The sequence below is a fragment of the Protopterus annectens genome, chromosome 2.part1 (genome assembly GCF_019279795.1).
Source record: "Protopterus annectens isolate FY-2018-M chromosome 2.part1, PAN1.0, whole genome shotgun sequence".
In the NCBI taxonomy this organism is placed as follows: domain Eukaryota; kingdom Metazoa; phylum Chordata; order Ceratodontiformes; family Protopteridae; genus Protopterus; species Protopterus annectens.
In genome coordinates this window covers 1,795,965,469-1,795,990,541 of record NC_056729.1, presented here as the reverse complement: position 1 = coordinate 1,795,990,541, position 25,073 = coordinate 1,795,965,469, and the positions used below count along the sequence as shown (strand labels likewise).

The 25,073-nt window shown below is 41.9% G+C and overlaps 1 protein-coding gene across 10 annotated transcripts in view; it reads right to left on the bottom strand.

Moving 5' to 3' along the window:
- The window catches only part of HSPG2 (heparan sulfate proteoglycan 2), a 2,126,006-nt gene that overhangs the window by 1,551,665 nt on the left and 549,268 nt on the right, over positions 1–25,073 (bottom strand). For all 10 annotated transcript variants that reach the window (XM_044063227.1, XM_044063230.1, XM_044063231.1 and 7 more), the window contains exon 4: positions 9,754–9,863. In XM_044063227.1, the coding sequence (XP_043919162.1) occupies positions 9,754–9,863 (110 nt within the window). The remainder of the gene's footprint in view (positions 1–9,753; positions 9,864–25,073) is intronic.

The following is a 25,073-nucleotide window of genomic DNA, read 5'->3' as shown; positions in this document are numbered from 1 at the left end:
CAGGATCAAACAAATAAAACTTCTCCAAAGCTGATTACAAACTCCTGAGGAAAGGTATAAATAGCTTCACAGCCTCCTCCTTCCCTATAGGAACTGGCATAAATGTCCAAACCTACACCAAAGTATTACACGAGCATTTATATAGCTTCATAGAATCAGGAATACCTGACAGGACAAAAACCTCCTCCTCAAGGAAGAGTAAAACCTATCTGCTGGACATCTGCAAATAAATAAATGCTATAATAAAAGGAAACAATTGCTGTCCAGGACCAAGACGGAGCAAGTGCTTAACTGGAAGCAATCTCTCCTTAGCCCGAACAAGCAAATAAGAGCACTAGTGAAATCCTTCAAAGCAAACTTCTAGTCCAAACTGGTCACATCTACTAAACTCAATCTCAAGGCTTTCTTCACTTATGTCCGCAATCTCAAGAGAAGCACCCAGATCTGCTCAGAACTGGTGGTCAAGGACATCACATACACAAACGCTATACATATAGCCAACCTGCTGACAGACAGCTTCAGTGAAAACTTCACCCCTCTGTCTCCCCATCAGTAAATCAGGACATCCCCAGCTCCTGCCCCCCTCCCCTTATCTCTAGGGAGCAAGTCATCACTGCCCTCTCAAAGGCAAAAAATACAGCCACCATGGGACCCGATAACATCACAGGCTGCATCCTACTTGAACTCAGGCAGGAGCCTGCAACACCAATAAGCACCCTATTCAACCAAAGCCTGAACACTGGCTTTGTCCTATCTGTGTGGAGGACAGCCACTGTCATCCCTTTATGCAAAGGTGGAGCTTCCACCGATCCAGGAAATTATACACCCATCAGCCTAACTAGACTGATTTGCAAGGCCATGGAGCGGATTAACAAGGACATTGGCAACCTCCAAACACTCAATCCCACACAGTTTGGTTTCGTCAAGGGGAGGTCATGACGGTTAAATTTGGTCGACTTCTGTGAGACAGTCACCAAAGCCATGGACGAGGGGAAGACGGTGCACACTGCCTACCTTGACCTGGCCAAAGCCTTTGATACTACTCCTCACTCAGGTATAATAGATACACTGTCTCAACTAGGCATCAGTCCATAGTTACCAGATGGGTAGCAAACTGGCTCAGTGACAGAACCCACCTAGTCAAAATATGGGAAGTCACCTCAGGCAGTAGACCCATAACAAGTGGTGCACCCCAGGGATTGGTCTTGGGGCCTTTGCCATTTGGGATATACTTTTCTGAGGTGCAGGCCAAAACCAGTGGGCTATGGCTGACCAAGTTTGCAGATGACTGCAAGGTGGGTGCTGTCATCAATTCCCCTAGTGATGTGGACATCCTCCAAGAGGGTCTCACCCAAACAAATGACTGGTGCCAGAAACATGGCCTCAAACTGAATGCCAAAAAGTGCATCATCATCCTCTTCGGGGAGAGTGAAGTTCCCCACAAATTATCACATTAACAACAAGGTCCTATGCATGCAATCAGTTGTGATGGACTTGGGCAACCAGGTTGACAGCAAACTGACTTTTGACCACCACATTGCCTCCATTGTATGGAAAACTTTCTACATGGCCCACCTCATTAGTAAGGGTATCTCATCCATGGACGAGATGGTTATAATATCCTTGTATTCTTCCCTTATAAGACCCATTATTGAGTACAATGCCCCTTTTGGCATGTACCTCACAAAGCACATGCAGCAGCTGGAGAGACCACAGAGGTTCCTCATCTGCAGAATCCAGGGCTTCAAACAACTATCCTACATAGATAGGCTAAAGGCCCTGTTCCTCTACTCAGTCTCCTATAGACTCCTCACAGCTGACTTCTGTCTAGCATACAAAGCAATCTCAGACCCCACCTTGAAGGGACTGCTGCATATCCGCAAATCAAGCTCCACTACAGTAACCCACACGCACGACCTCAACCTGGTCTGTGACATCAATAGGATGTGTTGGCGGGACAGATTTGTGTCCCAGAGACTCTCCCTTTTGTGGAATAGACTCATGCTCGACATCAAACAAAGTACCTCATTAACCCTTTTTAAGCGCAACCTGGATAACTGGATGGGGAACAGAAAATACACCCCTGGGATTCCACCTGTGTCTCTGCTGAACAGGGGGTATCAGGTGCTGACTTGTCGGAACATGGGCTAAATTCTTGGCTAGGCTTGTAAGGGCCTCAGGGTCCATAACCTAGTAACTTCCTATGATCCTATGATAGTTTATCATGGAATCTTTGACTGTTGTGCCTTTGTGTTTTATTACTTCTATAGATTTCCATGTCAAGTAATGTCAGTAATATTGTGTCATAAAAAGATTTACATGAAAAAATTAATTTCTCACATATATACTTATATTGTAAAGTACACAAGTTAAAATGGTTGTTTACATGCAAATATATTACTACATCCTACAACTAGTCTATATATAAGTTTTAGACATCAACACTAGAGTTGAAAGATTTTTCATTATATGCCCCATCTGCTTCAATGCTTTGACACTTACTCGCTGAACACGGGAGCTGAAACACAAATTAGATGATACTGTTACTCTCAAATCTTTCTAATGTTTTACCTCCTTTAGAGGTACTGATGTTAAATATAATAATTTACTTAAATTATATTTTCAAAAATATCTTCTACTTGTTCATGTTGAACTTTATGCTGATTTTATAAGTTGTCAATATCAGATGCATTCTGGGCAATAAAAATGACTTTACAGTTATCAGCATATTTGTTCATCTGGCAGACCTTGCTGTTGTAAATTGAAGACAACATTAAATAATACAGACCCAGGGATCAAACCCTGTTGTACTCCTGTTCTTACTGAAAAGTAGTCAGACTGTGTTATTTGTATGGTTATACACTGACCTTCCTGTCAGCTATTTATGTAAACATTTAGACAGGTAACAGTTTACCTTTGCTTTAATCAAGCAGTTATAAATTACAGTATGTAGAAGAGAGTTGGAAGCCTTAGCCAAATCCAGACAGACAACACCAGATATAAATCTTCTATTACAACAGTTGTTTGATCAGAAAAATGAATAAGTTTGATTAAGATAAACCTACCCTTAATAAACCTATGTTGATCCACATCTAGCATTGCTATATCTGCAGTTGTTTTTGCCAGAAGTTCAATAACACACCTTAACTTTTTCCTTAAACAGATGTTAAATTGACCAGGCATTCATTTTTTAACTTTGTCTTTACTATGTGTTTTATAAATAGGTGTGACACTAGAAAATTTCTAAGACCGAGGAACAGCTTCAGTTTGTAGAAGCTTATTAACAATAATGTGCAAGCAATATAGGAAGTAATCTAATTTTTTCATAGTTAATAATAACACAGCTGACATTATGTCTGGTCTCATAGATGAGACTTTACTAATTTTGTTTAAAGTTTTTTTCTTTCATTTTCAGAGAAATTGTTGGACAAATTCCATCAACTCACTATGGCCTGTTGAAGCTGGTTAACAGTTGGAGAATTTGTATCTTTACAGATATTTACAAAATATCTACTAAATTTTGTTGCAATCATTCTAGTATCCCATTTCACAGTTTCATTAATCTTTATGGAACTTATGTAAGATCTACAACTGTTCACTGAATGTACATATCTGCAAAAAATATTCTAATTTATGGAATCTTCAGCAAGTTTATCATATTTTATTATTGATACACTAAGCAATTAAGTAATTAATTAATTAAGTAATAATTCATATTAACTATGAAACAGTTGGCAGGTACAAATTAAGACAGTACTGTAGCAGCTGTATAGAATGGGTCCACTTACGGAGTCATGTGGTCAGACACAAAGACAGACACACACCCAAACATAAAAAGTTATTTCCATATCTAAATATGAAGTGTTTATCTCCTAATAGTCTTTCTGAGAAGACTGGTGGTGCTGCAATGTTTGCTGTCTTCCAGACTTGCCAGCATTCTGTCAAATACGTGACATCTGCCAAAAGAAACCTCAGTCTGTTCATATGCAGCCTCACAAACAATGTCAGTACTAATCTATGAATTATGTTTTAGCTGTCTCATTTTTCCATTTTAGTTCCCAAAGCTGAATGGCAACAAGAAATAAATATCTTCACCTCACAAAACACCACTCCACACCAGTCTATATCAATCGTTTGTTGAAGATAGACCTCATTTAAGTTATAGTGATCACCTCTGGTGACACAGTGGATACAGGAACAAAGTCTTGCCGCCTCTGAACAAGCTCACTCTCCAAAGTGTACAAGTGGCACTGTGGACCACATTTGCCTGATCTCCCATATCCTCCTGCATCATATTTGTTACAATCAACAGGTACCTGACAAGTGTGCCTTGTTCTTGCCTATCTGAGGTTTGAATTAAAATTGCAGTGATCTACTGCAGGTGAGCTGCTGAAACAGGTTTGAATCTGCAGTGGGTAGTGATAGATTATTTGAAAATTCTTACAATACAGTAAAGATACAGTCCTGTATGTGATGTTTCTAACATTATGCTCATAATGGCACAGAATATATAGCAGAGGGATTACATCATACCCCTTTGTGCTGCTGTTTATGTCTTCCTCTCCTCTTCACCAACTTCATCTTCCCGTCCACTAACAAATGTGTACATATGTAATCATCCCTTTTTCTTTTCAGGTGATGCAGGCAGCATGCACACCTTTGAAATTTGGAAGATCAGAAAGCTGTGAGCTCTATCCCCACACTACACTCCTGGACTCATGTACTGATGTTCCAATACTGAAAACTGCAAATCAGCATGAAGGCATGTTTCCTGAAGTGGCGTCCTTCAGTTCAGACACTAAACCACAGTTCTCACTGCCCGGAGAGTAGCTTAAACATTGTGCAGCACCTCCTGCAGCAAACATGAAGTAGGAAGGCAATCACCCACTTACCATGCATACTGTCGCACTAGACTGTTTGTTGTACTGACAAAACACATATGACATCCCAGAGGGGGACTTGTGGAAACAGAAAAACATTATTTGTGGTCAGACACAATAGTGACGAATTAACCACAGCCAGTGGAGATATATATCCCACATAAAGATATAATGTCAATAAGATATTGTGAGTAAACTACTTTACTTTGATAGTGTCTTTATCAGATGTAGCAGTAATAAATGATAACATAAATGCAGGTCTTCGCATCTGACAACATCATTTGATTTCGTTTACCCATAACACTTTGATATTATATGCAAAATATTTGTTAATGTCTCACGTGATATTGCAAGTGTCTGGGACAAGTGACAACATGGACAGAAAACAGAAGTCTTATTTTGCGGGACTCTAACTTCAATACCTGCAGTACAGCTGTTAATGAAACAAAGTTAAACTACGGTGTTTCGAAAGATGTCAAACATTCTTTACATGAATACTAAAGATCCCATGGAACTTACTGGAAGAAGAACTGGGGGATTTTCTATGATGTCCTGCTCAAATTACCCTTGTTTTTAAATAACTCCTCACTTCCTTATGAAAAGGAGACCAGAATGTCTATTAGGACTAACTTAATAACCAAAAATGTCATTAAAAGTGCACTTGCTTCTGCAAAGCATGCATCCTTCAGTTTAATTTTAAAATAAAAGTACACTGTGGCACTCCAATGTTCCATGGAAAATGAATATAAGTGCTTAAATTCTGGTGTCATTCAAAGGGGATCCAATGTCTGTCTGCCTGGGATGACATGCTGGACAAGCCACGCTGCTTCGCAAGGGACGGCTTGCACCTGTCACCCCTAGGCTTCCGGATATTGGCAAAGGCTCTTGCCACCCCCATAGTGCCTTTTTTAGGCAAGGCTCAAATTCTAAACCTACCACCCTAGAACACAAAAAAGGAAAAAAACTAAGGGTAATGCTGCTCAATGCCAGAAGTCTCAATCTCAAGATGCACGCACTCGAGGCCCTTCTCAGTATGGAGAACATCGATGTCTGTGCTGTGACAGAAACCTGGTTCAAGGCTCCTGAGAGCACCCCAGCACTATCAGGTTTCACCTCATATCATGCGTTCCGGCCCCAAAATCCGGACAACACCAAGAAAGGAGGGTGTCCATATTCATAAAGGACACCCACACCTCAAGGTTGGTGGCAACGCATGATGCATCGGAGACCATCCAGGTGCAATTAACCATAGGCAAGACTGCTCTGCAATTTGTAGCATGTTACAGGCCACCCTCTCAAACTCAGGAACCTCACATGGCCTTCCTGAAAACATTGGAGGGGATAAATGTATCTCCAAACACCATCATACTAGGTGACTTCAACTACCCTAATATAGACTGGGAACACTACTCAAGCCCAAACACTCTAGCCCAAAGGTTCCTGGAGTTCATAAACTCAAATGCCATGGAACAACTAGTCACCATCCCCACAAGAGGAGAAAACATACTTGATCTCATCATCACGAACATGGGATCACAATGTTCAACACCGGAAGTATACCCCTCACTGGTGAGATCAGATCATAAACTAATCTCGCTGGAGGTCCTCATCCCGCCACCACCTGAAATAAAGACCACAGTGAAAAACTTCTCAAAAGCCGACTTCACACTTCTAAAAACTAGTGTGGTCTCCTTTAAGGCCCCTGAGCCAGTGGTAAACATTACTCAAACCGCTGAATCACTTACAAATGCCTTCTACCAGCACCTACAGGACTGCATGGATCAGGCAATCCCAAACAAAACTAAGACTCTTTGTACCAAAGGCAAGCGTCCAGTCTGGTGGACCCTAGCCATAAACAAGCTCTACAACAAAAGGAGGAAGCTACTACAAGATAGAGCAAAATCCTTGAAAGGTAAGACACCTTTGATCATTATAAGTAAAAAACTAAGAGCTCTCATAAAATCATCCAAGGCAAATTTTGAGAGAAAAATCGCCAAGGACTCAAAAGACAATCATAAGGCCTTCTTTAGCTATGTTAGAAACCTAGGAGGAAACTCTCAGATATGCTCAGAATTAGTTAAAAATGATGTGAAGATTACTGAACCTACACACATTGCCAACATACTGGCTGACAGGTTCAGTGCAAACTCCCCAAAGGAGAGATATCTATACCAGAGGATTGTAGCCCCCAAACATCTCCAACGCCCAGGTGAGAACTGCTCTCTCCAAGGCAAAAAACACAGCATCCATGGGACCGGATGGTGTCCCCGGCTGTGTGCTCCACGAACTCAATGAGGAATTAAACCCGCAGTTAGGACAGCTGTTTAATCTTAGCCTCACCTCAGGATACGTACCCAAGGAGTGGCGCACGGCGACTGTGGTCCCACTTCACAAGGGCAGTGCCTCCACCGACCCTGGAAATTACCGTCCCATTAGCTTGACAAGCCTTATCTGCAAAGCCATGGAGAGGATCATAATGGAACTCATAAATAAAGACATAAGGAACTTGCAAACTTTGGATCCAACCCAGTTTGGCTTTGTCAAAGGCAGATCATGCCTTTTAAACTTGGTTGACTTTTTCAAGACAGTCACCAAGGCCATTGATGAGGGAAAGGCAGTCCATACAGCCTACCTCGACCTGGCAAAGGCCTTCGACACAATACCCCACTCAGGTATCATCGAAAAACTCATCAGCTTGAATGTAAACCCATACATCACAAGATGGGTTGCAAACTGGCTAAGTGACAGAACCCACAGGGTCAGAGTTGCTGGAGCCATGTCAGACTCAAAGCCTGTCACAAGTGGTGTCCCACAGGGCTCAGTCCTGGGTCCACTCTTGTTCGGCATCTACTTTTCTGAAGTACAAGCAAACACAGGAGGGTTATGGCTGACAAACTTTGCAGATGACTGCAAACTGGGCGCCATAGTCAAAAACACATCTGACACAGATATCCTTCAGAAGGGCCTCACAGAAATCGATAACTGGTGCCAGAGCCATGGCCTAAAGTTAAACGCCAAGAAATGCATAGTCATACCCTTCGGGAAAAACAAGGTTACCCCTAGCTACCATATAGGTGGCAATCCACTGAGCACAGAAGAAGTCATCAGGGATCTGGGGACCCAGGTTGACAGTAGCCTTTCGTTTGACACTCATGTTGCTAAAGTAGTTAGGAAAACCTTCTACATTGCCCACCTGATCATGAAGGGATTCACATCTAGATCAAGGGAGGTCATCGTCCCCCTGTACTCATCACTCGTTAGACCTATGATTGAGTACAATGCCCCATTCGGAATGTATCTGACCCGACACCTGCAGCAGCTAGAAAGGTCCCAAAAGTTCCTCACCAAAAGGATAAAGGGTCTCAAAAATATGTCTTATGCTGCCCAACTGAAAGAACTCCAGCTCTATTCAGTCTCATACCGCTTGCTCAGAGGTGACCTGTGCCTGACATATAAGGCCATGTCAAACCCAGATTTGATGAATATGCTTCACCTCAAAAAATCTAGATCCCTCAGAACCACAAGGGCGGGAGACTTAAACCTTGACACGGTTATTAATAGAACGTGCTGGAGGGACAGATTCATCACCCAGAGACTCCCTATGCTGTGGAACAAAATCCCGGTACATGTGAGGCAGAGCACCTCGCTGGCCTTGTTCAAGAGGAATCTTGACCAATGGATGGGAGATCGCAGATATACCCCAGGGATTACTTCAATGTCACTGCTTGACAGAGGCACAGCAAAATAATAGGCATAGTTTTATTCAAACTAAAGGGGTGGCGAAAGCCACATAACTATGGGCTAGGCTTATAAATGCCCTTGGGCAGATAGCCTAGTATGAACCTATGAACCTATGAACCTATGAACAAGTACGGTAACTGACCTGTTGTTACCAGTTTATTGACTGATTTGTGTTCACTTAGCATGTCATATGTCTATACAGTTATTTTTGGATTCTGCAAATAGTTAATTTATTCCCTAATTAGAGTGGGCCATCAAAAGGAGGACAGTGATGACCAAACTTACTGATGTCTGAGACAAGTTGTCTGGCAAGCATTGTGTAAATGGAAATAATTTATTCATATCCTTCTGCTAGAAAGAAAGAAAGAAATATTACTCTGTTCTGCATTAATATCAAAAGAAAAATGCTAAAAAGGCTAGTAACACAGTTTTTAAGCAGGTCTTAATTTTATAACAAAAAATAAATAAATTGGCCATGGCCACTTTATAATGCATGTGCTTAGAATGGGTTAGGCTTTCATATAGGTAGCCCCCCCCCCCCCCCGTAACTGTGGCACACAGTAGGTTGAGTACATTGTACTATCCGTTGTGTATAAAAAGAGACCTACAATTTTCAGATATTACAACAGTCAGTCTGTAACTCAATAACCCAATGAAATGAACCTCCGTTACATGAGGAGGACAGTTATATGGTTTCAAATAAAACAATTTGTTTTAGTTTCTAAATAGTTCTTACTTCATCTTGAAGCAACACTGAAGTTTATTTTTCTGTGTCACCAGCATAAGGCACACAACCAGCAGTACCTCACAATAACAATTACCTAATTCTAATAATCTTAATGTAGTACAAAATACCATTTGCGTTTATAATCAACAGAATAATTAATGTAATTGACAGGCAGTAAAAGGTGCCAAACAGTAATTAATGGCAACAGAGAGAATGTGGGAAAATGGTATAAGTTTTCCATCTGTTCATCTGCGTTAATACCGTAACATGTAACAATGGTGTAACAATGTGTTTTTAATACCGTAACACCGTAACATGTAACAATGGTGTAACAATGTGTTTTGGCACTGAAAATAATGAAGTACAAGAAACGGAATTATAACAGTTTATCATCAGAAAACTTACTGTGTCCACAACTGCATCTGAAAGATCCCGAAATTCATCAGAGTTAACATCGTCAAACTGTTCACTGAAGATGATGGAATCTGTGAAATTCACTAAAGCCCTGTAGTAAACTGAAAAGAAAGGAAAAAATACATGACAACTGAACCTGATGAGTGACTTCCAATTGCTTTTCTTATTTCTACCTGCTCTCATATTACGTCTTACAGAAACAAAACTTTGTTATATAACACTGACTTTTCTACTTTAATAAATTGTTCTTTACATGCCACCTAAAAAAAAAAAACATGCTGTCTGTAGTCCCAAGCATGAGCATCTGGATAATGCGGTGTTCAAAAATATCCAGATATGCATTTAAAAAAGCTGTCTCTATTTCCAACTTTCTTTTTGGGGTGGGGTGGGCAAATTGCATTGCACCAACTGACCATCTGCTGCTTCATTTTGTTTCCACCCTCCCATCTTCCTTGCATGCTACTGCCCATCGATGGGGCTGCCCTGATGAGGGAAAGGGGAGTAGAGATTCACCAGTGGTTGACCAGCATCCTTCCAGTAGAGGCTGTCGTAGACAAAGTGGAAAGGGGAGGTGAAACTACCACTTCTGAGGTACAGTGAAGCTGAACCCAGCAGTGTCCTACATTCTACATGTTTTATCATTAGAAGGCTTGATCAAGCAATGAAGAGTGTCCAGCTAAGGACATGTCTGCCCTGAGCCCTAGGGTAACTACACCTCCTCAGTCCATTCACATGTCCACCCTATCGTCCCATGTTGTGGCCTTCACCAGTGTTTGAAGGATGGCATGTCTATGCCAGCATTGTTTGTCCCTCCCAGAATAGGCTCACTCTTTCATCCACCCTGCCAACTCCATCGGTCACCCAAGCTGCAAATCACATTCGAGTTGTCTGGGTTGCAGTCAAAACTATGATCCCCATATACTACCAGGGTGGCTATCACCACTTCTAATGCTGTAGCATATGATAACAAAGGCAGTTATACATGGGATGTGTGGTCTTACTTTAAAATCTGTCCACAGTCCTTACTAATTAAACATACAGTGTTGTGACAGTATTTTTGAGGGAATGTTAAAAACACCAAGAAACGCTCTTAAAACATTCACTGCTATAACATTTCTACAACTTACAGAGCAATAATGAATTACATGTTAGTACTTCTAATTAACAACAAGTCACCACCCCTATACATGAGGTACATTCATTTTATTTCACTTTTGTACACATTATGTTCATTTTATTTCACTTAAGTACGAGGTGCCCTCATTTTACTTTCTGTTAATTTAATTAGAAATATCAGGAAAGTCAATAGTATCTATGCCATGTAAAACTGCAGTAAAACACATGAAATGTATACTTCTCACTAGGTGCACTGCCCCCATGTGACCACCATTGATAGCCACTGCTGCTTAGATACAACTCAGTGACCATCGGGTTACTGTTAACCTATATCACCACAAATATGAGGACGTATGAAGGCTAGCACAACTCTCAACTGTCCAGACTTTTGCAGAATGTCATGATTTTTCCCTCATATTTTTGTCCTGTTCTCATAAAAATTGTGGTTTTCTGGCACATTAATCAGAATTTAAGTCGTTAAACAATGATAGACAACGAGTGCCAGACTTCACATCCTTCAGAAAATACATATTGATGCAAAACCCTTTATTTCAGCACATTTCCAAGCTTATAACAGCAATAATTAAAATGTATCCCTACTTTGGGGGCTTTATCCAGATTTCTTGCACTAAGAGATTGACAGGTATGGGCTGGGACCATAGTGATAGATGTCAGTCATTAGAGTATGATAGGCTTCTCACAGACATGCCAACATGCCAACATACGAAGGTTATCCTAATTAATAAAAGGAAAGATGGAAAACTGTCCACACATTCTTAAAATGACATAATTAATGGCAGGCCAGAACAAAGCTGCAGTAATAATCATTCCTGTCTCAAAGTGTTGGGTTCCCTGGTTTGACTCTTGATTGGAGTGTGCTGTGTATAGAACTTGCATGTTCACTTCATGTCTGTGTGTTATTTGGCAGGTTCCACTATCTCCTTCCATTTTTCAAATTTATGCAAGTAAGTGACTGATGATGCTAAACTAAGAGTGTGTGTGTGTGTGTGTGTGTGTGTGTGTGTGTGTGTGTGTGTGTGTGTGTGTGTGTGTGTGTGTGTCCTAGCAAATATTGATGGCATATCCAATGTTGCCAGCTTCAGCCTCGCTTTAACTTAAAACTGAGTAGTCTGTTTGTGTGTGCATGTGCCCAGCAATGAACATGTGTCCCAGCTGGTGGTGCATCCTGCCTTACTTCTAATGCTTTCCAGGACAGATTCTGCACCCTCCTCCAACTCAATATACCATGCAAAGAAAATTCTGCACCCTCCTCCAACTCAATATACCATGCAGAGAAAATTTATGAATAGTAAATATGGTGACTTTGCCACCGTCAGCAGTGACACATTCTACAAACAATTACTTTCAGTCAACAGTTTGTCTAAAGAACAGTTATTAGGCCCTGCCTACTGAGAAGGTCTCTACTTTCTTGAAACAAATTTAAGACTACTGTTTCAATACATCCATATTAGACATCAATATAAGGTGGTCATCTGACATCACACCATGAACCTAACAGTCTCTGGTTATGCATTTTCAAATCAGGGCACCATCAGAACTTGCCTCATACATGCATCACAGAATCACAGTCAGAACTATTGAGTCCTTGTTTGTAACAGTCTACATACAGACTTTGCAGGAGGAGTCCTAATGGCCTTCTTCTAAATATACAATTTCACATAACACATTAGATCCCTAAAAAAGCATTCTGAACTGTCCCCACCAATAGCTGACTAACTAATATCACAATACCAGGGAAAAACGTACTACTTAAATGTTAGTTTGCTTTCTTTCTGATACACTGACCTTGTTACAATGGCTCATGCTGAAGGACAACTGGCTGTGGAATAAACCTGTGATCCCTGACCTCTTAAGGAGCAATACAGTGCAATTGCAGCAATTTGAAAAATGTGGGTCATGCTCTGAATCCAAATTATAATGTGACCCCTTCCTACATGCATTTCAAAGTTCTACCATTTTTAACTGGCTATACATTGTCTCATTAAATGAAAAATCCTTTACTAGCTCATACCGATGTCACTATTAAACAATGTAGCATAAACAGCTTCACAAATTATAATAACTTGTTTACAAAGAAGGAGGAATGTTTCAGGATTCTGGACCCCCTAAGAAATCAAGAAATGTAGAAGTGATTCTGAAATCAAACTTTCTAAATGCTACTGGTTCTGAAACAAACTCGTGCTTCCAAGAGGGATTGTGAACCAACAGGCCTGCAGTACACTGAGGTTATTTTGAAATCTCTCCTTTTCAGACAACAGACAAATACACGATATACCTGTGCATGCCATTATATGATGGGTAGACAGTACATGCAGGACTGAAAAGTTAGAAAATGTACAAAGAGATCAAGCCTTGTTTGGTCTAGGACTTCTGTCCACCAACTTTTTCCCTTCCTGACCAAAATAACTGATTCGATCCACGCAGCTAGGAAAACAGCATTGAAGAATATTTCTCAAAAAAGAAAGACCTAATTCTTTGTAAACAGAAGTCCTCAGGGGTAGCAAAGCCAACCTCAAGTTCTTTAGTGCATGAGTGTTAATATGATGTGACGTTTATAGAGAGATGTGATGTTGAGCTGTGACTGGCAAGTCATGAGCAGGACTGGAAGAAAGAATACTTACTCAAGAATGGTGACAGTCAAGTGTCTCCAATGGAAGCAAAAAATACTGCATTAATAATGGGAAGGACAGAAAAAGATTAGAAGGCTGCAAACAGTGACATGCACATGCACACACACACACACACACACACACACACACACACACACACACACACACACACACACACAAATATACACATGCACACACAGACACACACAAGCACACATGCACAGACAAACATGGACGCGCACACAAACACACCCAGAGACAAATACACACGCACAGACACACACACACACACACACACACACACACACACACACACACACACACACACACACACACACACATGCGTGAGCGCGCACACATGCACAGACAAACATGGACGCACACACATGCACCCACAGACACACACACACGGACACACACAAATGCACACACATACACACTCACAAAGACACACACATGCACGCACACACACACATACACACACACACACACACACACATACGCACATACACGCACAGACAAACACGGACACACACACACGCACCCACAGACAAACACACACGCACAAACACACAGACACACACACACACGCACACACACACGTACACACACACACACATGCACACACTCACAAAGACACACACACACACACACACACACACACACACACACACACACACACACACCCATACACAGGTAGCTAACTACTTATACCAAGGCATGGGAACCTACGATTCCCCCTTGTGGTCATACAGGCGGCACTGCTACCTCCTTGAAGGAAACCATCGCCTTTGAATCACCATTCATCCTCTTGCAATGAGTCAGGCTCACAGCCATTCCTGGGTCATCTGCAAATTAAAGCAAGCATCTTATTCATTCTTTTCACTACATGCAAAGGGTAACCATTTGAAATGTTGGGACTTGCTAGACCAAGTCCTGAAACATGGAGACTGAAGAATGGCTGAAAGATTGAACTTACATATACTAAGTCCAAGATGCCATTTTTCAGAATGTTCCCTTTTCTACAAGTTATGGCAATTTCAGATTTGGTATTTATACGTTCGGGGAGTGTGGGGGCTGCAGGGGGGCTTAACCCACTTCAAAAGGGAGTTTTAAGAAGAGCAATTTTTGAAATTCGTTCTCTGGGTTTTCGTTTTTTTTTTTTGGGGGGGGGGGGGCTTTTTGGTTCTTGGCATTTCAAGTGCCAAATTTTCAACACGGAGCTGCAAAAACTCGTTCAAAGTAATAATGTATATACATAATCTATCTACACAGTAAGTACAAAAGTTCAGTATGTACCTGCCAGTCATCATTTCACGGTACAATCCAAGACAGGGTCTGGCACCACGATGCGCCATCCTCTTAGGTGTCTGAAAACACATATCTATCAACTATATGATGTGAAAAACTAGCCTTCTCCACCTAGGTAACCTAGCAATGATGTGCAGTAAAAGGACTGTACATATGTAAACAGCAGCTGTCTTAAAAGAGAAAAATTCTTCCAGGTTAGTACAATTTCACAGATGCAATCAGATTTTCTACATTTGGGATGCTGTGCTATTATGAAGGATTTATTGCCAACACTCCCACAAATTATAGATCACTCCCATGTGAAGCATGTTCCAAACACCATTGGATTACACTCTGTTTGGTTTGATTCCCAAAGCCTCTGACTCCTACACTTGCTGTGCTGGTGTGGAAGTTATGGTTTGAATTACGGTGCTGTTTAGGCCTATGTTTTCAGGCACAGACCCAACCAGCCAGACAATTACAAGTAACACAGTGTTCAATATGTTTTCAGGGGAGTGGGTGCAATTTTTTTATATTTACTTTTATTAAATTTATTTTATTTTTTTGTTGAGAAGGTTAATCTATTTTCAAGTAGACCTGAAGTGATAGTTGTACATCCCTTTCATTTTCACTTCTTTGACTGCTACTTTTTATTGTCTTTACAAATAATGTCACAGATTTATTTAACATTTGTTTACCGGGAAAGCCCGACTTGGAACAAAGCCAATTTTCAGCGGAGGCCTGGGGAGAAATGCTCCAGATGCATGTCTTTGAATTGTGGGAGGAAACTGGAGCACCCAGAGGAAACCCACATGAATGCAGAGAGGACATGCAGACTGCGCACAGAAGGCACCCCAACCGAGAATCAAACCAGAGAACCTCTTGCTGTGAGGCAACAAGGCTACCGCCGCACCACTGTGCCATCCAGATATACCAGAAAAAAGTCATACATCTCTGCAAATGATACCAGATCCAATTCATTCACTTAAGGACAAACGTGACTAATCATATAACACAGACAAGGGCATTATATAAAGCATTATGGGTCAAATACAATGCAAAATATGGACATCTCTATAACTCGGATATAGATACCGGAGAATGGCGTACAGGATGGTGAGTAAGAAAGTTTCCATGATTAGTATAAAAGACATCATCAAACTTCTACACACATATCACATAATGTCAGACTGGCAGAGAAGTAGGACTCACAGCAAAAGGTCATCCATTGGAATGCTAAGACACAGAAGAAGCAAGGTATGGTGCGACTGCAATAATGCTCTCAGGCAACACTTCAGTGCATACTGTAACCAGACTTGGGAAATGAATTTCGAACATTTTCTGCACAGCAAGGTGATACATACAGATAGAAGATTCAGATGGGTGGGTAAGGTTGTATGAAAAGCCTTACGTATAAATACTAAAGATTTCCAGCATGTAAACATTACAAACTGAGAAAGAGAAAAATGATGAGTAAATAAATACCTGCCGGTAACATTTAAGGAACAAAGCACAGAAGCCATAGGAGCTGAAGAAATTAACAGTATGAATTGTACCAGGGAGTGGAGGGTCTGAAGACACATGAGGAAGTTTTCATTCACTGAAACAGTGGTGGACATCAATACATTCTGAAAATGAGGTATGCAATGAATATACAGTGTAAAGCTTGATGCACACAGACAGCTAGAGAAAAATGAGGAGGGAAAACATATCCTGGAATTCCAAAAATACACAAGATAGGCATGGCAAATGTGGCCAAAGAAAGATGAGAAGAAAACAGCAAATACAGCAAAGGATTATGGTTCTTCTTGTGGTACAGGGTTTGATTCCCTCAACCTTGACTTGTCTACTGTGTGATCTTGAGCAAGTTACTTAACCAGACAGTGCTTTGGGGCAAATGCGAATTTGGGTTATGTTCCTTGCTGGTCTACATGCACAATAACTACCTGTGAACTATCTATGAAACTGAGTGTGTGGTATCTGAGCTAACAACTTATCATTTGCAGTGTAGGTGGATTAAATCATTCATAATTACAAAAAGCTTATTTCTTCCATGAAATGGACATGTGTCTCAGTGTGTGTTAGTGGGTCTTTAAAATAATGCACTCTATCAAGATCTAAAGCGGTGTAGGCTAAAATGTATAGAGGGGTGTGTGTAGATAAGTATTGTCTCCAGTGGTTTATGACTCCCACTTACTAACCTTACATCTAAGAAAAGAATGTCAGTTTGTTACTGCAGTAGCCAAAAACACATCTGCAGTGAAAGCATCTCTGGCTCAAACTGTTCTTCACTACCTGAAAACTAATTTGGTATGAAGGGGTTACAGTTCATAAAGATTGCTTTCCTTTTCTGGAGGGCAGACAGAGCTATGAGGTCTGCTGTGGCCTCAACCTTGGCCACATGCTCAGTCCCACATGATGCTATAGAAAAAACACATGTTGCCAGAGATGAACAATGACTAATACCATTACATCATTGCATGCATTGCCGCCCTGCTGGGATGGTTAGAACTTGATGCGGATTCTCGGTTCTTTTCCCACACCAGGTAACTGTATAAAGTTTTCATGTGCAGCATAAGGGGGGTGCCGAGTGTGCCATTTTTGGATGAAACATTAAACCAAGGCCCCATCTGCCTGAGTTGGTGGTAGCTCAGGTGGATGTAAATGATGTCATGGCATTTATCGTAAGAATATCACTTTGGGTCTCCCCTGAAAAGTGTCCCTTGGCATAGCTGGAGTAACATGGTTAAAAAGTGCAAATAAATGTAAACACACCTGCAGACTCATTGGTTATTATCCCTCTGTATATAGCCTGATCGTAACAAAAAGTAATACTGAACAGTTAATATTTTAAGTGCATGACATCAGACTTGGTTGAGCGTTCACAGAAACAAGCAAAGAACTCTCCAGGGAAGTGCAACTGTAGATGAAGCCTCTGCTAGGCAACCTCACTTCTGTTTAAGTTTTCTGGTCAAACACACACAGGCCTCTGTAAGGCAGACTAAAATGGAAGAAGGATCAATCTGGCAGTTTGCCTGCATAAGGAATATGAGTAACCCTGAAAGACAAAGACTAAAAACAAAAAAAACAAACACCTACAGACAGATCACCCAATGGCAGACACAAAAATAGCAGAAATGAAGCTGTGTGTGTCATGCAATTGTCATTACTAGTTTTCTACTTTAAACATCAAGCATTCTTTCAGGGCAAGATGTTTAAGGTACTGCATATAACTGCACAATAACACGAATGGTAGACCACCTACAGTCCAGCAATCCTACCAAAGTGCTTTAGTAGGCTCCTATGCATATACTCTTCTCTATCATTATTATATCTCTTTTTCTACCTGTCCGGGATACTCATATCACTCCAGTGACATACGTAATCCGACTCTACATGTTTCAGTGCTCCACCGCACTCTTTGAAATAGTAAAATTCCATTAAGTCAATCTAGAATCATCTCTCACCCAAATGCCACCTATGCCAGACCCTTCTCCTGTCCTTCTGTTCCACCCTTCCCACCTGCCAAATAGCAATGGTGTGTGTGTGTGTGTGTGTGTGTGTGTGTGTGTGTGTGTGTGTGTGTGTGTGTGTGTGTGTGAGTTTCTGTGTGTGTGTGTGTGTGTGTGTGTGTGTGTGTGTGTGTGTGTGTGTGTGTGTGTGTGTGTGTGTGCGCGCTCATATCAAAGCTCATACTTTCTCTTTCCTCTTCCGGTTGGTCTGCATCAAGTCTTTCCACATACCTTATCCCTCCACTCACCTGAATTCATTGCTGTGCCCAGTCTCCAATGCTAACAGCGTAATGTCCCTGTCCTCTGTACAGCCATGGAAACACGACAAAGATATTTCTAATCTTCAGAGGAAAAAGTAAGACTAATTTGTCTGATGACAGTAAGCATACAAAAATACAATAATATTATATTTATATATTCCCAAGTGTTAACTTGGATAACTTAAAAGAGCAGTAATGGGCCCATGTTCAGGAAGGTCCCAGGGAGGAAAAAAGTACAGTTTTGTACCTACCATAAATGTAGATGTCCGATAGATATGCAACTGCAGTCCTTACATATGGGTTGTCCTACCTCAGGCAGCCCTTCAGTCGGCCGGATTCCAAAGTCTGGGTCCAGCGTCGGCTGATGTCGGCTCCTACCTGATGTCAGAGCGGCCAGGGTATAAAAGCATCAGCCACCGCCATCTTCTTCAGTGTTTCTTGCCCCAGATGCCAGGTGCCCTCCAAGAAAGGCTAAATTTAGAGAATGGTTAAAAAATCCAGACATGCACAACAGTAATAAACAGATACACCATAACAGATATCCCCAGCTAATTTGAGAAAGGGGGAGTGGACCCAAAAAAGAGAATAACAGAGGGGTAGGAGGGAGGGAAAACCTGACTGCAGTTGCATATCTATCGGACATCTACATTTATGGTAGGTACAAAACTGTACTATGTCCTTCAAGAATGCAACTGCAGTCCTTACATATGGGTTGAATACCATAGCCAAGCTGGGGGTGGTAGGATCTAAGATAAGGATGGTGTAGCTAAAATGCCCTGCAGGACTGCCGAAGCAAAGCCTGCTCGGGATCTGGAATATAAAGGCAGGTTGTAATGCTTGGAAAATGTATGCACGGAGCTCCATGTAGCAGCTTCTAGAATGTCCTTTGTAGCCACCCCTCTTAGAAAGGCTGTGGAGGTGGCTGTAGCTCTGGTGGAGTGTGGCCTGATATTGGCTGGCACACCTTTTCCATGGAAAGAGTAGCAGAAACTGATGCAGTTTCCAATCCATTTTGAAATTGTTTGCTTGGAAATTGCCTTTCCTTGTACTCCAGCTGCGTAGGCTACAAATAGTTGGTCTGACTTTCTGTTGGCCTTTGTTCTGTCCAAGTAGTAGTGCAATTGTCTGTGTATGTCCAAAGTGTGCAGAAGCTTTTCTCCTTTATTTTGAGGATTGGGAAAGAAAGTAGGCAGGTGAATTGCTTGATTTAGAGAAACCCTGGATATCACCTTTGGCATAAATGAAGGATTAGTTCTTAAAGAGACTCTGTCCTGATGGAAAATGAGAAATGGAGGTACTGCCATGAGGGCCTGTATCTCCGAGACTCTTCTTGCTGAAGTAATTGCCAACAGGAAAACTGTTTTCCAGAAGAGAAATTGCAATTCTGAAGATGCTGCTGGCTCAAAAGGTGGAAGGGTTAATTTTTTCAAGACGAAGTTGAGGTCCCATGCAGGCACTGGTGGTTTCCTTGGAGGTTTGATATTCTTTATCCCTCTTAGAAACTGTCTTAGCAAAAGATGTGAAACCACAGGTGGATCACAGTTGTATTTTGCTGAAATTGCTGAAGCGTGTATTTTTATGGAAGAATATGAAAGGCCATTGTGAAGCATTTCTGCCAAGTATTCTAGTATCTGTGGGATGCTCATTACTGATGCATCCTGATCCCTGCTGGCATTCCAGATGTTGAATCTCTTCCATTTGGCTGAATACGTTTTTCTGGTGGAAGGCCTGCGTGCTACCAGTAAGATCTCTTGAACTTTTTTGGAGAGAGAGATATGGGGAGAAATGATGGAACCCTCCAAGCTGTCAGTTGCAATGTTTGCAAGTTGGGAAGAACAGTCCTGTAATTGTGCTGAGTTATAAGCAGAGGCCATTGAGGCAGGGGCCACGGCTTGGTGCGAGTTATGCTCCTTAGTAATGGATACCAGTGCTGCCCCGGCCAGTCTGGAGCTATCAAAATGCCCTTCGGTTGTTCTGCTTTGATCTTCAGTAACACCTTGGTCATTAATACTAGAGGTGGGAATGCATAGATTGTTAGAGAATTCCAGCTGAAGGAGAGAGCATCCATTCTCCAGGCTTGAGGATGGTGTGTCCTTGAGCAAAACTTCTTCAGATGATGATTGCGGTGTGAGGCAAAGAGATCTATGTTTGGCCTTCCCCATGCATGAGTTATTTGTGAAAAAATGTCTGGATGCAACATCCATTCGTGTGGATCCATAATGTTTCTGCTTAGACTGTCCACCAGAACATTGTCCTTGCCTGGAACAAACTGGGATTGCAACTGTATGTTCAGTTTCAGGGACTTTTCCCAAAGAGTCATTGTTAGTCTGCAGAGGGGGTAAGAATGGGTGCCTCCCTGTTTGTTTATGTACCACATAGCAGTGGAGTTGTCTGTCCTTATTAACAGATGACCTTGCTGAAGAAGTTTTCCGAAGGCCTCGATTGCATGAATCACTGCCAACATCTTTTTTTGATTGATGTGCAGATGCAATTCTCGGGGTGCCCATTGCCCTTGAATACATCTGCCCTCCATGTGCGCCCCCCATCCATGATCGGAGGCGTCTGTTGTAATGGTTTGGCTTGCTTGAGGTTTGCTGAAGGACATGCCTTTGTTTATCAGGCTTGCTTGTGCCCACCACAAAAATTCCTTTTGTAGACATGGAATGAGTGGAATAGTTGCTTCTAAGTTGTGGCTGTGTTGAGACCATAAACTTTTTAGGTACCATTGTAGTTTTCTCATGTGTAGTCTTGCCAGTGGAATCAGGAGTAAACTGGTTCTTGTTTTTCTTTTGTGAGGAAAGCCATTTGTGAATCTGTGTCCAGTTTGGCTCCTAGAAAAATTATTTGTTGGGATGGCAGTAGTCTTGATTTTTGAATGTTGACTGTGTATCCCAAAGCCTGCAGTAGATGAATGACATAGTCCAAGTTTCTTATCAAGGCTTGCTTGCTGTCCGCTTGAATAAGGCAGTCGTCCAGGTAAGGGTATATTTGTATCCCCTGGAGTCTGCAGTGCGCAAATACTGATGCCAGGCATTTCGTGAATACTCTGGGCGCAGTAGATAAGCCAAAAGGCAATGCTGAGAATTGATAATTCTCTGGCCCTGCAAGAAATCTGAGGTATCTTCTGCAGCTGTGTCTGACTGGGACATGCAGCTATGCCTCCTTGAGGTCCAGAGTAACCAGCCAAGACCCCTTGCCCAGCATGGGAAGGAGTTGCTGTAACGTCAGCATTTAGAATCTTGGCACAATGAGAAAAGTGTTTAGAGCGGACAAGTCTAGTATAGGTCTCCATTGCTTTTCTTTTCTTGGAACAAGGAACAGTTGAGTAGAATCCCTGGCCTTGTTCCTGAGGAGGAACCTTTTCTATTGCTTTGATTTGTAGTAGCTTTGAAACTTGTAAGAGTGCCTCTGCCCTTTGATTGTGTGGCAGGTTTGGCATGCCTTGTCTTGCTGGTAAGGTATGGAAGTGGTACCTGTAACCTTTGTCTATTATGTCCAAAATCCATTTGTCCTTTGTAAAAACGTGCCAATTTTTTGAAAATAAGGATAACTTTCCGCCTAAAGGTGCTTCTCTTTGAGCCTTGGTCGGCGGTGTCAAAGTCAAGTCATTGTGGTTGTACCTGTGAAGCAGCAGAAGTCCCTGCGCCACTTCTCTGATTTGTTGGTTGCCATTGGCGGCCCCTGTAGGAGCCTCGGTATTGCCCTCTACCTCGAGCACACCTGTTTTTTTCCCTTTGGAACTAGTCAGTGTCTGGAAAGGACCAATTCTTTTTAGGCCAATTCCTGCTGAACCTTGGTGGCTGAACCTGGAGGAAATCTTTGACTGTTTGTACTGATTTAGCCTTTTCCTCTATTGATTTCAACACACCCTGTGCATTAGCACCAAATAGCTTATCTTTTTCCAGAGGTGCATCTAGAAGCTTTATTTTAACATGATCTGGCAATGTCTGTTCTTTCAACCAAGCATGTCTACGTATGATGGCCCCCGTCATAGCTGACCTACATGAAGCTTCCAATGCATCATAACCACACCGAAGAAAATGATTGCTAACCTGCTGAGTATTATGTACCAAATCCTGCAAGGCCTTTCTATCTAAAGGCTCAGGAGAGGCTAATTTTTTGTGTAAATCATCCATCAAGAAATCCTGATACTGAAACATATGAAAAAGACAGTTAAGTGCCCTCATGGCAAGGGTGGATGAAGTATAAACTTTTTTACCCCACCTCTCCAGGGACCTAGATTCCCTGTCTGCGGGCAAAGGATTTTTGGCCATGGAGGTGGCCACTCCTTTGGGCCCCTGAGAAATAGTGTCTAGATCAACAGAGTGTGCCTTAAAGAGATGTTTATGAGTTTCAGGAAGTACTGGAGTCTGAGAACACGTCATCCAATAACACTGGGGGAATAGCTAAAGGCCTGTGCTGGGGTAACTTAAGGAAAATCCGAAGCCTTTTCCTGGAGTTGGAGAAATCCTGGCCCTGCCACTGAAAATGCTCTCTCATGGAGTGGAGAATCTCCCCGAAAGAAATATCCTCAGGAGGAGAGGCAGAGGGAATGGATTCATCAGCATCCGAATCCTCATAGGCCGGGAAGGATTCTTCCTGGGAATCTGAATGGTCTGACTCACCAGAGGCCTCCTCTGAGGAAAGAGTATCCACCTGCTCAACCCTAGGCCTTTTGTCTTTTGTCTGAAGGCGGTTGAGAACCTCTGTCTGGATGAGCCTGAGAGCCCCTGATTAAAGAAATTAGATCTGCAGCTAAAGTCATGATCTGTTTATCAGAAGTTGAATCCTGTGGAAAAGATTTAGGAGGGTGAGACTTAGCCTGGCTGGCAACCTTAGCACGTGTGTAGGCCTTAATGGACATAGGCACAGGAGGCCTTGCTGCCCCACGTGCTGGAGTAACTTTGTCCACCGGTATGGTGTCAGGCAAATCTTGGGCTTCGGTTTCAGGGGGAAAATTAACAACCGGCACCGGGTTAGCCTCCGGTACCAAAGTGAGCGGTAAAATGGTGTCTTCGGCCAGGAGCAGTTGAATTACCGCCTCCGAAGAGACCGATGCACTCGTGGTAGGCTTTAGCGTGGTGTCGTTGGAAGTCGCGGGCCGCGGATGTCAGTCCCGGTCCTTCCGTTTTTTTTGGAAGTATGTGCTGTCGGTAGTTCCGATGGCATGATATAGGAGTAATTTTCTCCAAAAAAGTCTACAGCAAATTCTGCCCGGCGCCTAAGTGTGCGCTTATTGAAGCAAGCACAGGCAGCACAGGCTGAGACGTCGTGGTCTGGGCCGAGGCAGGGAAGGCAGTAAGAATGGAAGTCCTTATGAGGTATTTGTTTACCACAAGACAAGCAATTATTAACTTTTGCAGTTTTATCTGACATCGGCTGAGGCAAGAAAAGGTTCCCTAACGGGGTACTTAGCTTTTTGATGACTTCGGTATCTGAAAACAATGGAGCTGGCCGACCGGCACTTGTGAACTGCTTCTGCTTAGGGCACCGCGCGGCAAGAAAGACTGAAGAAGATGGCGGCGGCTGATGCTTTTATACCCTGGCCGCTCTGACGTCAGGTAGGAGCCGACATCAGCCGACGCCGGACCCAGACTTTGGAATCCGGCCGACCAAAGGGCTGCCTGAGGCAGGACAACCCATATGTAAGGACTGCAGTTGCATTCTTGAAGGACATCTCCAGAAATACAACTTACAGGCTTATACAATAAAATCCACGATAACACAGTTATACACAAAATAAATACATAAATCAATTAAGGCAAGACTTTGATAAACACAACACACACAGATACTATTTGAGACAATTAATATACATGGTGCTAAGTGAAGAAGGCATCTAAAGCAAACTTGAGACAATACAGCATTATTTATGTGATAACTGAAATCCAAAAATGAATATTTAATTTAAAAACTGAGCAAGTACCATGTAACAGAAATTCCGACCATCTGAATACTCAACATAAAACCAACCAACAAAAAATATATATGCTGAAAAGCTTATACCCACCACTATTTTAAAATTCTACATATATGTACATGATTTTGCCAGACAAACATTAATCACTCATTTAACTATTTATCCACCAAAAGAGGATTCAGGATAGATGGAAACAATGAGGATATCACATGTACTAATACTCTGGGGCTGCCCCTTACATTAAACAGGCTAATCAAACTATCAGTGGCAACAGAAACCTCACATTAAAGACAACACACTACAAATATGCAATCTAAAGGATTACACGTAATATGCAAAACATCTCTTGTAAGTGTAACACTAGTCCCAACTTTAAGAAACACATCTGAGAAACAAAGAGAAAGAATGAATAATTAGCGTATAACAAAATGAATATATCTGCTTTTAATCCATCTTGTAAGAACTGTTGAAAATCAAACTGTGTTATTTTTTGCTACTATTTCATTTGATACACACGTCCTCAGTGGGCTGATGTTCTCATGCTGTATTAAATTAAAATACATAACAGTCTGAGGGGAATGCT